General features: G+C 35.7%; 1 protein-coding gene across 1 annotated transcript; it reads left to right on the forward strand.

The window, feature by feature from the left end:
- Positions 1 to 4,602: 4,602 nt before the first annotated feature.
- Positions 4,603 to 10,398, forward strand: LOC122298559 (exonuclease 1). Its single transcript, XM_043108365.1, has 12 exons — positions 4,603 to 4,799; positions 4,893 to 4,929; positions 5,034 to 5,208; positions 5,327 to 5,405; positions 5,953 to 5,997; positions 6,176 to 6,325; positions 6,454 to 6,568; positions 6,931 to 7,031; positions 8,307 to 8,404; positions 8,561 to 8,653; positions 9,011 to 9,231; positions 9,503 to 10,398. The coding sequence occupies exons 1-12, from the start codon at positions 4,722 to 4,724 to the stop codon at positions 10,033 to 10,035; spliced, it is 1,725 nt and encodes a 574-aa protein (XP_042964299.1). The 5' UTR covers positions 4,603 to 4,721; the 3' UTR covers positions 10,036 to 10,398.
- Positions 10,399 to 12,815: the final 2,417 nt, after the last annotated feature.

Here is a 12,815-nt window from a genome sequence, read left to right on the forward strand (position 1 = left end):
TATACAATAGATGCCATATTAACATGTGAAACTAACGTTTCCGAGAGGAAAATCGCATCTGAGTTTTGGGTCTTGATGCTGGCCTTCAGACTCCTCATTGCGCGTGGCTGGCCCAAGCTGCGACAATTCCATGCGAGTAACTTCATGGATGAGTTGGTGGTAGTTTGGACCCTACCACTCTGGTCATTGGATTTAATGGAAACAAATTCATAGTCTGAGCTACATAGGGGTTACCTGTAAGTTCTTGGTCTGTCTTTTTGTATTATCTGAATCTACTACTCTTCAAAAATTGAACTGTAGCTCTCTTTTTTCTCCTTCTTTCTTTACTGCTTGCTAGTTTTCTGTGTTGGTGTTACCTTCCTGGAATTTCTGGAAAAACTTTTCTAGGCATTTCTCTTCCTTGGTAACTTTCATACCAGTACTGAGAAGACATTTTTTTGTGGGGTTTTGAGTTTCACTGAATCCGGACTCTTCAAATGAAGCACTCTTCCTCTTACTATTTCTTGGAGTCTCTATTTTTGAAAGTTTTGGAGTTGGAGATGGTAGAGTGGTCATGGTTTGAGGGAAGAAGGGTATTTCTTTTTGTGTTTGGCTATGAGCTGCAACCACTGATCTAACTAATTCAGTGGGTTTCTTTCTCAGAATGGAGGCTGACGAAAGGGTTTAACAGGTTTGCTTGAAATGTTTTGATGACTTGCATCGGTGGGCTTGGTCGGAGATGGGGAAATGAGAGTTCCGGTTGAGATGGTTGATTTTCAGTGGTCAAATTGTGAAGAATTGGGCTGACTGCAAAACAGGCTTTACCTACTTGTAAGTTATATTACACTTGTTGGGTTGGGGGCTAGACCAAAGTGGGTAACTTGTTTTTAGGCCCGTGTTTGATTGAAGGTTATTTAGCAGGTGTCTAAGTATAAGTGACGGTTGCTCTTTTGGTTGGGGCATTTCCATACTTTTTGTTAAGATCAACTGCTGCATTTGAGTTGGTTGATGGGAGAGGGGGGCCGATTTGACTGTGTGGAGTGACTGAGTGGTGGCTGAGTGAATGTAGGATTTTAATTGATTTGTCCACATTTCAACTTTCATTAAGAACAACAGTAGAGTTTGTCTGATACCTCATTTGTGCACCAAGTATCCACTGAGATTTACATGGGGAGTCTTCGTTGCATGGTTTGGTTTCATGGTGATAATAAACAATATCCCCCTGAATTTGCAATGAGCTGCTACCACTGATTTGTTGGTTGAGAAAATTATTTTTGGCCGAGGCTAATGTTTCAAATACTTTTTCTTTTCCTTTTGCTCGGGCTTTTGATTTGTTACCCAAACCTTTTTCATGGCTGCTCTGTTCTCTGATTCTAATAGGAGGGAGAGGAGTAGGGGGTTTGAAAATGTGAGGTTTGAATTTTTTTGATGGACCGATACCTTCATCCTCTATGAAGTATCTTTGTGAGTCGTTACCTTCAACTCTCATGCTTGGGCCGTAGGGTAGCTTTGTGGTGTTTTCAGTGTAAATGGGTCAAGCTTGAAGCAGGTGGCCTAAACATCCACACATATAACAAAACTTTGAAAGACGCTCATACTTAAAAAAAAAAAAAAAATTGTTGGTATTCTATGGATTCTTAGCATTATGATACCATCAATGAGCAGTTTTTAGGTGTTGATTCCAACCCTGATTCTCAGAAACTTTTTGACAGTGAATGTGGATTCAGTTATAGGGTTGATTTCTAGCAGTCTCCCCATTGCCCTTCTGATTTTTTCTGCATTGCGAGAATTCGTATTTTCTAGTAGTAAATCATGAATCTGTATCCAAAACGCTGAAAACTGGAGATCTATTTCATTTAGACAAAGGACTAGGTTCCACTCTTTTATGATCATGTAGTAACCTTTGAAATTCCAATGCCTTTGATAAAAGACACAATTTTTGTCTTGTTGGGATGAGAAGGTGAAATGAAAGTATTGATGCCTAGGTCTTCAATGATGAGGCCTGAAATGAAACTCCAATCTGCTTTAATAATGATGTGAAAAGTGTGTTTGTTTAAAGATTTAGAGGAGATCAGTTTACCTATAAGGGTATGGTTGGAGATTGACTTAACAGTTTCGATTTATGTTTTAAAGGTGATATCGTCCGAGGAGAGAGTTTCAGTTTGGGAAATGAGGAGGTTCAAGTCAGGTGGATTGTAGTTCATTGCCATGTTGGACAAAGTAATAAAAAGTGTGTTGGAAAAGTAGTTCTGTGGGACAGAGGCATGATTTGTTGTGTGGTTGGTAGGAAAGGTTAGGGTTATGGAGTTAAGAAGGGGGAATGAAGAAGATGACGGGTAGGTAAGGGGAGTTAGCTCCTAGAGAAAATGAGAGAAACTCATTTGAGAGAGTCGGTGTAAACTCATCTAGATTTGAACACCATAAGTATACTTACAAATCATGTTTTTTTTTTCCCATTTATTTGTCAAAGAAAAATTTTGCTCAGCAGTTGGTTCAGAAAAAACACATTGCAAACCAAAAAAAAAGTCGGGTCTAAATTCCAAGTCACAATTCTCCCTTCGAATGAAAATTCATGAGCTTTTCTCCATTTTCTCCCTTCCCTTCCCTTTCGATTTTCTCGCCTCCCTCCCCATTCTGCTCTCTCCCTCTCTCAGCTTCAGACTTCTCTTTCTGTAACGAAAACGAGATTCTCCCCTTCGTCTATTCCTTCTTTGTTCTCTCTTTGACAAACAGGAAATCCCTTCTATTGCTTTCCCATCATGTATTGTCGCTTCTCCTCTAAGAACTTGAGGAGAGGGAGAGAAAGAGAGTGTGTGTGGAAAGCAAGAGAGGAGAGAGAGATGTGGCTGAGGAAATGGAAGGAAAAAAAACTGACAAGATCAGTGCAGTGTATGGGATACTATATAGTAGTACTCTTTAGTCTTTAAAAAATGAGTTTTGTTACTCATCATCCGCATACACTACACACTACACATATTTTAATTTTTTAATTTTGTTAGTTTTATTTTTCTTAAACTAATTGAATTCTTATATTCATTATTTATATGCTACATATTTGGTAAAAGAAAAAAAAGTGTGATGTATAGTGTATGGCACAACCAAATTAACAGTTTTAATTTGATATTATATTGAACATTCATTGTCAAACTCAAGATGGAAAATTTTGAAATATTGAATTTAAAATTTGAGTGAAACCTTCATATCTATTGATTGATCATTGATGAGATGATGAAAATACTGTTAGTGATGAAATGATTAGCAACTAGAATATCAAATATGGAGTTATGGCCAACATTGAACTCTATATGACCTTAGTCAACTTTAAGATCAAAATCTCAACAAAAGTTGTTGATGGAGTACATGTCATAAAAGAAGAAGAAGATGATTTTAATAATGAAGACAATAAATATCTTCAAATGAAGACAATAAATATCTTCAAATAAATGCAATGGCCACAAATTTGTTATATTGTGCTCACGATGAAAATTAGTTCAACAAGATAATGACTTTCAAAATATTAAATAGTTTTACTTTGCTCTTCTTGTTCTTGTAAATCGCTTGGTATAGTTTAGGTTCACTTGCATAGGTTCAAAATATTAGATTTGATTCCTTTATACATGTACCTTGTGATTGAGGTTATATAGAACCACCGTAACCAACTGGAACTAGTTCAAACTAATGGTGAACTAGTCGATTAGCAGTTCAAATTAAGGGAACTCAATGTCGGTCGGATCGGTTATGTTTGGAATTATATTCAAACTGGTGAACCAACCAATTATATGTATATATATATATTATTTTATTCTTATATAAAGCAACATCATTTAACTTAAGTTAATTGATGTTGTTTTATCAATATGCAGTTAGAAAAAAAATATAAAAATGATGCAAAACTAAATGTTGTTGTTTTATTACTATGCGGTTAGAAATAAAAAAAAAAAAAAAAAAAAACGAAGTTGTTTGGTAAACCATACTACATTGTTTTGGGTTAGGACTTTATTTCTCCAAAGCCCTAACCTGAATTCCCTCCCTCCCTCCCTCCCTCTCTCCGCTCTCCTTTCAGCACTTATTTAGTCCATTGTTGTCTCGTCTCATCCTCTCAGACCTCTCACAGTCGATCTTGCCTCTCCCTTTGTTTGCATTTGTTCGATCCAATTGGCATATGTATCTCTTTCATCTCTCCATCCCAATCCGATTCTCAAATTGTTAAATTAATTGGAATGAATTCGACTGGTTCTCTTTCTCCCAGTCACTGAGTTTGGTCAATTTCTATCAAATAAGAAATCGATTAGTTTTGGACCGAAATTGAACCGATGGGTAAGTTTTTTTAAATATACCTTGGTTTTGGCTTTTAAAATTTATATTCTCAAAAAGTGTCTTGACGTGTAACATGATTTTTATATGTATGAATAAAATTACGAGGCACCATCCTTATTCTTCAAAATGAAAAAAATATTTCACTTATCAATTTAATATTTTTTAGAAAAACAATGACCAAAACAATTGTCGTTTTAGATGAAACTAATTCTTACAATTTTCTTCTTGTTAAAAACTCCAAACAATGATAAATAATAATTAATTTGGTTTGTCGCAACGTTGCCTCCTTATTTTTGACATCTGCTCCTCTTCCCGCCATCTTCTCCCGCTCCGAATGGAAACCTTCTTCATTATTTCCTCCTATTCTGAGCACCCAAAAATGAAAAAGAGAGAAACCCAAAACCCAGAAGTATCAGAAGGAACAAATGGGTATCAAGGATCTTCTCAGATTTATGAAGCCTCACATTGAACCCATTCACATTAAAAAATACGCCGGCAAGCGCGTAATTATCCTCCCCGGTCTTCACCTCGTTATTTCTTCCTTTGTGCTAGTTTTTACACTGCTTAAATGTTTTTTTTTTCCCAATAATTTGCAGGTGGGTATCGATGCTTATTCATGGCTTCACAAAGGAGGTAGCGTTATTGTAGTTTTTTTGGGTTTGGCTTTGTGGGAGGAAAGAAATTAACCAAAAAGTACTGACTTTTTTCCTCTTTCTGTTTTGATTTGTTTGGGGCAGCTTATTCATGTAGCATGGAGCTTTGTCTGAATTCAGATAGCGATAAGAAAATGCGGTACTTGGAGTACTTTATGCACCGAATCAATCTGCTTCGGCACCATAAGGTAATCCCCGTCGTCGTTTTCGATGGCGGCAACATCCCATGTAAGGCTGCCACCGAGGAAGAACGACACAGGCACGTATAACACCGGCCCCCCCGGGCTTTTCTTTTATTTTTTTTAAAAATGTTGTGTGATATTCTTAATTTAGACACCCCAATTTGTAAATGTTGGGTATGTTTCATTTTGATCCAGAAAAAGAAAAGCTAATCTTGACTTGGCAATGGCAAAGCTCAAACAAGGGGGTGCCAGTGCTGCCTTTGAACTCTTCCAGGTATTATGTGCCAGCACCATCTTCCATTTCTTCTTCTTTTTTCTTTTTTAAATGGTATACTGCCGATCGACCTTGTAAATCACCAAATCTGTTTAACTACATGATTGGATTACCTGCATAATCTCGAATGTTCACAGTTCCATAGTCGATAAATTGGTGTTATTTTGGTTAAAATAAATTAGGCTGCTGAACTTATTGCCATTTTTTCCACGTAAAAATGCTTATACTCTAATTTTTAGAACTGTTGTCTTGAATTTCCTTGTACTTTCAAATTATTGTCTTGAAGAACATTTATGCCCCTAAAAATTCCTTTATTGGCCGAGTCTTGCTCAAATTTATAAACCGTTTGATTTGGACTAATTTCCGAAATCCCAATTTAAGCAGTTTGTGACTTTTCGGTGCATATCAGGTAAATGAGGTTCGCAGTTCAATGCATTAGCAAACACGAATCTTCTTTGATATTCTTATGGCATTGTTTCTATGTGTGCTTTCTCTATTTCAAAAGCTATGGAAAATTTTAAAAAAATTTAACCGTTTGAACTTGTAGAGAGCAGTGAGTATTACTCCAACCATGGCACATCAAGTGATCCAGGTACCTAATTGCCATATTTCTATTAGCTATATGCATCTTCTAGTTCTAGACGGCGAGTTCATTTCCATCAATACTTTTTATTTTTTTTATTTTTTATTTTTTTATTTTTATTATTTTTTTATTTTAGCGTTTGGACCTAGATTCACTGCTAGTAAATGTCTCCTTAGTGACTTTTCAGGTTCTTAGATCAGAGAACATTGAATATGTGGTGGCTCCATATGAGGCTGATGCACAGCTGGCATATCTGTGCAGCCTTGAAGCTGAAAAGGGTGGTATCATTTCTGTGATTACAGAAGATAGTGATCTAATAGCATATGGTTGCCAAGCTGTAAGAACTCCCACAAATATTTTGATATGATGCAGATGGAGGTCTACTGCTTCCTGATGACTTGATCTTCATTTTTGTCATGGACTTAATGAAATCTTTTTGTTTTGATTTGCGTTCATTTATTACAGATTGTCTTCAAGATGGACCGATTGGGCAATGGCGAAGAGATAGTGCTAGACAAGATATTTGGTTCTGTGGCCCGTACACCTTCCTTCCGAAACTTTGATATGGACTTGTTCACAGGTGGGTTCATTGTGACATGCTAAATTTAGTTTGCATGTTTCTGTATGGAGCAAAAGGACGTTATATTCTCATAAAAAATCAAAGGGTGGATTGGAAGTATTGACAAAAACTTGCAAAAAATTATTTCCCAAAACTGAAGGTATTTCTATACCTCATAACGTGTGCAGACCTTGTTCTATTAATACATCTAATGTGGGTAAACCCTTCCACCAATTTTTGTCATGAAGCTTTCTTGACAAATGTGAAAGCAGATGGACTTCTTTTTCTATCTAAATGACTAAAGAAAACTATATCTCACATTGTGAGTGGTTTTTCTATAAATGCATTTGAAACAATGACCGTGTTACTTGGTATTTTCACAGGTATGTGTGTTTTAGCCGGCTGTGATTTCCTTTCATCTATTCCTGGAATTGGGATTGCAAAAGCTTATGCTCTGGTCTCCAAGTACCGAAATTTAGATCGTGTAAGTATTCTCTACTTGTACTTACCCAAAAAAAGCCACATAATAATGTAGAACTAAGTAGATTTTGTGTATAGAAGACCTTGTCAACATAATATAGCATCAAAACAGGATGCATATAAAAGATAGATGTTATCTTTATTCCGATTAGGCTATAAGAGATGTAATATGTTTCATCAGGGGAGTTGCTGGTGGGGGCAGATGTTAACTTGCATGATGATGCATCAAGGGCATATTTGAAAAAGCCTATTAGTGATCTTTCCACCCTGACAAAAAAAGGGACTTCTAAAACAAGTTCCAATTTAACTTATGAGACAGTTTAAGATTACATGGAACATGTCATAATCTGGTAGTGCCATTACATACAATCAGCTTCTATTCCACTGAAATAAAAGGAATAGCCTTCAACGACATGTATTTTCTGAAGAGGTTGGTTTTGATTTGGCTGACTGCCAATTTGAGGAATTGTACAGGACAGAAGCGTATAATGATTCCATTAGAAAGGTCTTTCACATCTGTCATTTGTTCTGCTAATGACTATTTGGTTTCTGAGTATTTTTGCTTAAGCAGATGACAAGAACTTAAATATTTCTTTCTTTTTTTCCTTGTAAGAAATGGAAAATATCCACTTGTATAAGACCCCCAGTGGTATATTGCACCGTTCAGTGTTTGTTTAGTTTCTTATGATCTCTCAAGTTTCTGTCTGATATAAGGATGAAAATCCTATCATGTTTGTGCTCTACCTAGAATAGTGAGACATTTTATGCTTATCCACCCATTGTTTGGCTTCGATCAACCACACAAATCGATGCAAGGCATTAGTAATATTACTTCATTGGATTCTAGATCTGAGTTAAAAAGATTCTGATTTATGAATTGAGATTTCTGGCAATTTTTTTTATAACATCTGTGAGTTTCAATTCCCTTCTATTAAAACTAAAATACACCTTCAACTAAGTTTTCAAATTTGCATATGGGCTCAGTCCATCAAAAACATTTATGATTTCCCTATGAAGCTACTAATTTAAAAAGATCTCCATAAGCAAGCCATAATCGATAAAAAATGTGGACTTTTCCCCTGGGTACTATTGAGTTATCAAGAAACATTTCTAACGTCCATGTTTGCATTACTGTACTTTTTGGACTGGTAGAATTCATATTTTGTATCATTTTGTTTCAAATTTTTCTTACTGGTATACAGTTTTAGAAATTTGGATAGCGTAAATGATTGTGCTATACAATGATATTGCTAATATCACAAGTGTTGCATATTTACAGGTTCTATCAGTTTTGAAGTTTGAGAAGGGCAATCAAATGCCTGATGACTACTCCAAATCTTTTACAGAAGCAGTTGCAGTTTTCCAACATGCCCAAATGTGCGTAGTTTGTGAAAGTCAATTACGTACTACTGGAATCAATCATAGGCCATCACCAATTCCTCATTCTTTGTTGCATATATACAAATACATACTGGTTTATTCCAGTCAGCTAGTGATATATATGATGATGCCTTTCTTATTACTAATTTGCAGATACGACATTGAGACTAAAAAGCTCAAACATCTAAAACCTCTTCCAGAAAAACTTCTACAGTCTCTGAATGGAGAGCTTGAGTTCCTGGGACCGTATCTTTCTTTTTCTCTTTCATTTAATTATTTTTTTCTTCCGAATTCTCGATATACTAAAATGATACCTATCAAATCCTTTTCAGCAATTCTACCATGATAGACACTATGACCTGCTATCATATACGTACTGGTACCATTGCCCATTTTATTTGAGGTTTGAACCTATGAGACTTTGTCCTGTTTAGCATGGTCACATGTCTGAGTATTCTTGCTACATTCCTTTGTGTCTTGGCAACCGCTAATTTTTGAGAACCCTTAAAATGTGAGATTGCAAGGAATAATCCAATCACGGGTATGGTTAAGAGAGTGGGGTGTGTTTTATATTCAGTTTTTCTTTGACCAATTATAAATCAGAGAAATGCCTACATCAATTGCTAGTGCAATTGCTGAAGGTAATTTAGACCCTATAAGCATGGAGGCTTTTGATCATTTCCCAAGTTCTGGACGCCATTCAGATTCCCTTGTTATCCAATCCTCTGGTCAACTAGAAAGTCTTGAAGCCGCTGCAGTATCTACACAAGAGAGCTGCATCACAATCTCTTCCTCCCACAAAACCAGCAAAACTGATGTTTCAGGCAAGTTATTTGAACCCATCTAATGCATATCACTAACTTTTCAATATTAGATTTTAGATTTTGGCTAACAGATTTTGGTTTACCAAGTAAAGAAAGCAAACACAATGAGTCTTCTTTTTTTGCCCTCTTGCTAATTCTAAAGTCCTCCATACGAACCGCAACAAATGCATACATCAATCTAAGCATGTAAGTCATGAATTGATATATGAATAAATAAACTAATCATATCAAATCACGTACATGTATGTGGTATATATGGGTGGATACACAGAGAAACAGATGTCAGTTTCAAATTCAAGTAAATATCTGAAGGAAGCTGCAGCACTAGAGAAACTAATTATGCCATCAGAAATTCATGGAACAGTAGAAATTCCAACGGTTCAGAACAGAAATTCCCTGAAGGTTCCTGACAACAACCCGTTCAAGAAGAGGAAATGGGATGAAATTCAGTTGGATCCAATAGAGAGCATTACTGTTTCGTTTGCGACTGATGAAAGTTTGGGCATCTTGTGTGTCAGTCCAGACAACACTCCATTAAAGGTTCTTGACAAGTCTCCTAGAAAAAGAAGGCTCAGTGACATTCAGTCAGATCAGACAGCTGGTCATGTTTCTGGTATAACTGACTTAGGATACTCAGACACCATGTGCATAAATTTGGAATCCCAAGAGAGTGTAAATTCTAAGCCTAAAAGGGTCACAGATGGAAAAAGGGGAGGGAAAACAGAGAAGTCAAAAAGGGGCAGCAGCAAGAGTTCAGAAAATAAAAAGAGCAACAGTATCTTGAATTTCTTCTCTCGTGTATAGTATACAAATGAATTTCATTTGTATTTAATTTTTTTTACCGGATAATTTAGGCATTCTTTGAGCCATTTGTTCATTTCAGAGGTGAAGATTGCTGAGAGTTGCTCATTTAGGACCTGGTTTAATGTTTCAAAGGTGAACCGTTTATTCATTTCATAAAAGGAAGTTAGGAACTTTTGTAGCATGCTATAGGTTCTGCCTTGGTAAAGAACAAACCTGGTAAGGAACTAGTCTCTGTCAAACGACTTCTATGAGTTGAGGTGGCATAGGCAGAACCATTTTCTTAAAAAGTGCTGCTGTTATTTGTTGGACAAGATTAAAAATTTTTACCAACAGAATTTCTGACCAGAGGATTTTTTTGACTTACAGCAAGTGTTGTGAAACTTGATTGATTATCAGGTGGTGTTCTGATTACCACTCATGATTTACTATTCAAGAATTAGGTAGCTGGAGGAATCTCCCTGAAAACTTGTCTGGGAATCAAAGTAACTATTTCCACTGCTGCATTTCTTTCAGTATCTACAAATCCAAGCAGGTTGCTGTTTTTTTTCTTTGGTAACTAGAATAGTTGCATATATGCATTACAAGGGCCATCATAAATCACTATAGATGTTATCAAAGCCTTTCTTGTGCAATTTTGTAATGCGCCCATATGAGATGGACAAAAATTATCTTTACAAATTATCTACCCCAAGGGGTTTGAACCTTAAAACCAAAGACCAAACCTATTACCACTCAAACCATTTCGCTATGGGTTCTTGTGCAATTTTACAGTTTATTGACTATGTTGGGTTATATGAAAGGGAAGAAGCTAAGCACCAAGTAGGGATGTTATTAACTCCACCATGTTAATAGAAAGTTTTGTCATAAATACACTTTCAAATCGACAAGAATATAGCACGCTGATCAATGCTTGTTTCTCTGAAGTAGACACTTGAGCCAGCAGGCAGACATGATCTTTAATTCGGTGCCTCTCGAGGTAGGTGTAATCGACATAGACAACTCCCCAAACCTTAAAGTGTAGCACTAATTACTCTTCGACCAGTAGTAGGCACTCCATTCTTTTCATCTACGAAGGTCAAGAAAAGAAAAGTTGGTGAGAAGATACATTTTAGGAAGAAAATTATCGAGTGTCAAGATCATTTAATTAACTTCCTGACTTTCCTTTGCAGAGGAAGAGGGTAACAATTACAAGCAAAATTATTCAGCATTCCAGTCCTGTTGGTAGCCCAAAACTTTTGGATTTAGTTGGCGTGGAGGACCATACATGTACGTAGTAAGCATGCATGCATGCACAGGATATTGATTGATACTCCCAAAAATCCATTCAACGACCCTCACCTGAATATTGATCTCTTCTTTCGTCAACGTGACATGTTGATATATTTAGAGTAAACTGAACTAGACCACATGCACGATGATTTATTATTATGAAAAATACCGTCGATTTGAGTAATAAATTCACTGTTCCTAATAGCATTTGATTGATCTCAATTCTGAAAGAAACGTTGAGAGGTCAGATTTGACACATATATAGTTTGATTTGGTCTATTCAGGGCTGAGATCATAATATTGGGTCAATATTCTTAGTACACGGCCGGGGTAATCACATCTAGTATTGTAGGAACAGTACTACAGATCTTCAAGACGAATTTACAGTTTCTACTTTCTATTGAGAACGATACAATATAACCCATTATGATAAATTTTACTAAGGAGTTACTAATACAATATACTCCATATATATAACTATAAGAAAAATAACAATTTGTAATGGATTATATGCGACGAGAATGATTATTTACGTTAAAAATAAACTTATTTTAATAAAAAATAATCATTTTCGCAGAAAATAACTGATTATAATTGAGCACGTCTCTTGTAATATATTAGAGTGTGTCCACAATACTGCTCGTGCATGAAATTGCTCTAAAAATAGGCCCTTAGAGTGTGATGTCAAATGCGATAAAAGAGTACTTGAGTACTGTATCTTCCCCTAACACCAATTTATTTAAGTAGAATCAAAGCTAGAGGTTATGGGTTCCGGTAGTTGCGCAAGAAATTAACCTGTCTCCCTTAATTTGTCTATAGATAATTTTGTAGAAGCTAACTTTTACTTTTCCATCTGCCCTTCTTCAATTCCATGAGAATGACTAGATCATCAGTTGAAAAAAAAAAATCGAATCAGCTTGTCTTGAAATCTTGACTATTTTATTTTCAACAAACAAAAATCTCCTTGTAGAATATAATTACAGAAAGACTGTAGAGAAGATATTTGCAGTAAAGATAGTACTAGATTTTGAAATTTCCAGATTTAAGCTAGTACTACGTACGTGCCCTCTACAGTTTATGATCTTATCATTATTTTTATGTAAACTTGAAGGTTTCAATCCTGTTAATTATGTTGTGCATATAATCTGCAAATATGATATAATTTCTTTCATATATATATATATGTATGTTTGTATGTGTGCGTGCGCGCGAGATATATATTTGTGCTGTCAAGTTTCATATTTGCATTCTCGAAAGCTTGGGAATAGTTGAAGAACTCATGTATCTTGTATTAATTAACAGGGAGATCAACAACCAACAGTACTATAAGAAAAACGAACATTAGCGACGAATTATTTACAATAAAAATGACTATTTAAAATGAAAACAGACCCATTTAAGTAGGAAATAGCTGTCTACAAATAAATAATTTTCTTGTAATGTAATCACTGAGAAGAGTTAGGTGGACTGGGATATATAGTGCATATATATGTTACATGAAGTGATTAGCC

The sequence above is a fragment of the Carya illinoinensis genome, chromosome 16 (assembly GCF_018687715.1).
Source record: "Carya illinoinensis cultivar Pawnee chromosome 16, C.illinoinensisPawnee_v1, whole genome shotgun sequence".
Lineage (NCBI taxonomy): Eukaryota > Viridiplantae > Streptophyta > Magnoliopsida > Fagales > Juglandaceae > Carya > Carya illinoinensis.

Excerpts from the sequence above, each read along its gene's own strand:
- LOC122298559 (XM_043108365.1), top strand. The coding sequence starts at position 4,722 with ATGGGTATCAAGGATCTTCTCAGATTTATGAAGCCTCACATTGAACCC. Across the intron at positions 6,326-6,453 it reads TAGCATATGGTTGCCAAGCT|ATTGTCTTCAAGATGGACCG; the intron begins GTAAGAACTCCC and ends CATTTATTACAG. Across the intron at positions 8,654-9,010 it reads GAGCTTGAGTTCCTGGGACC|AGAAATGCCTACATCAATTG; the intron begins GTATCTTTCTTT and ends ATTATAAATCAG.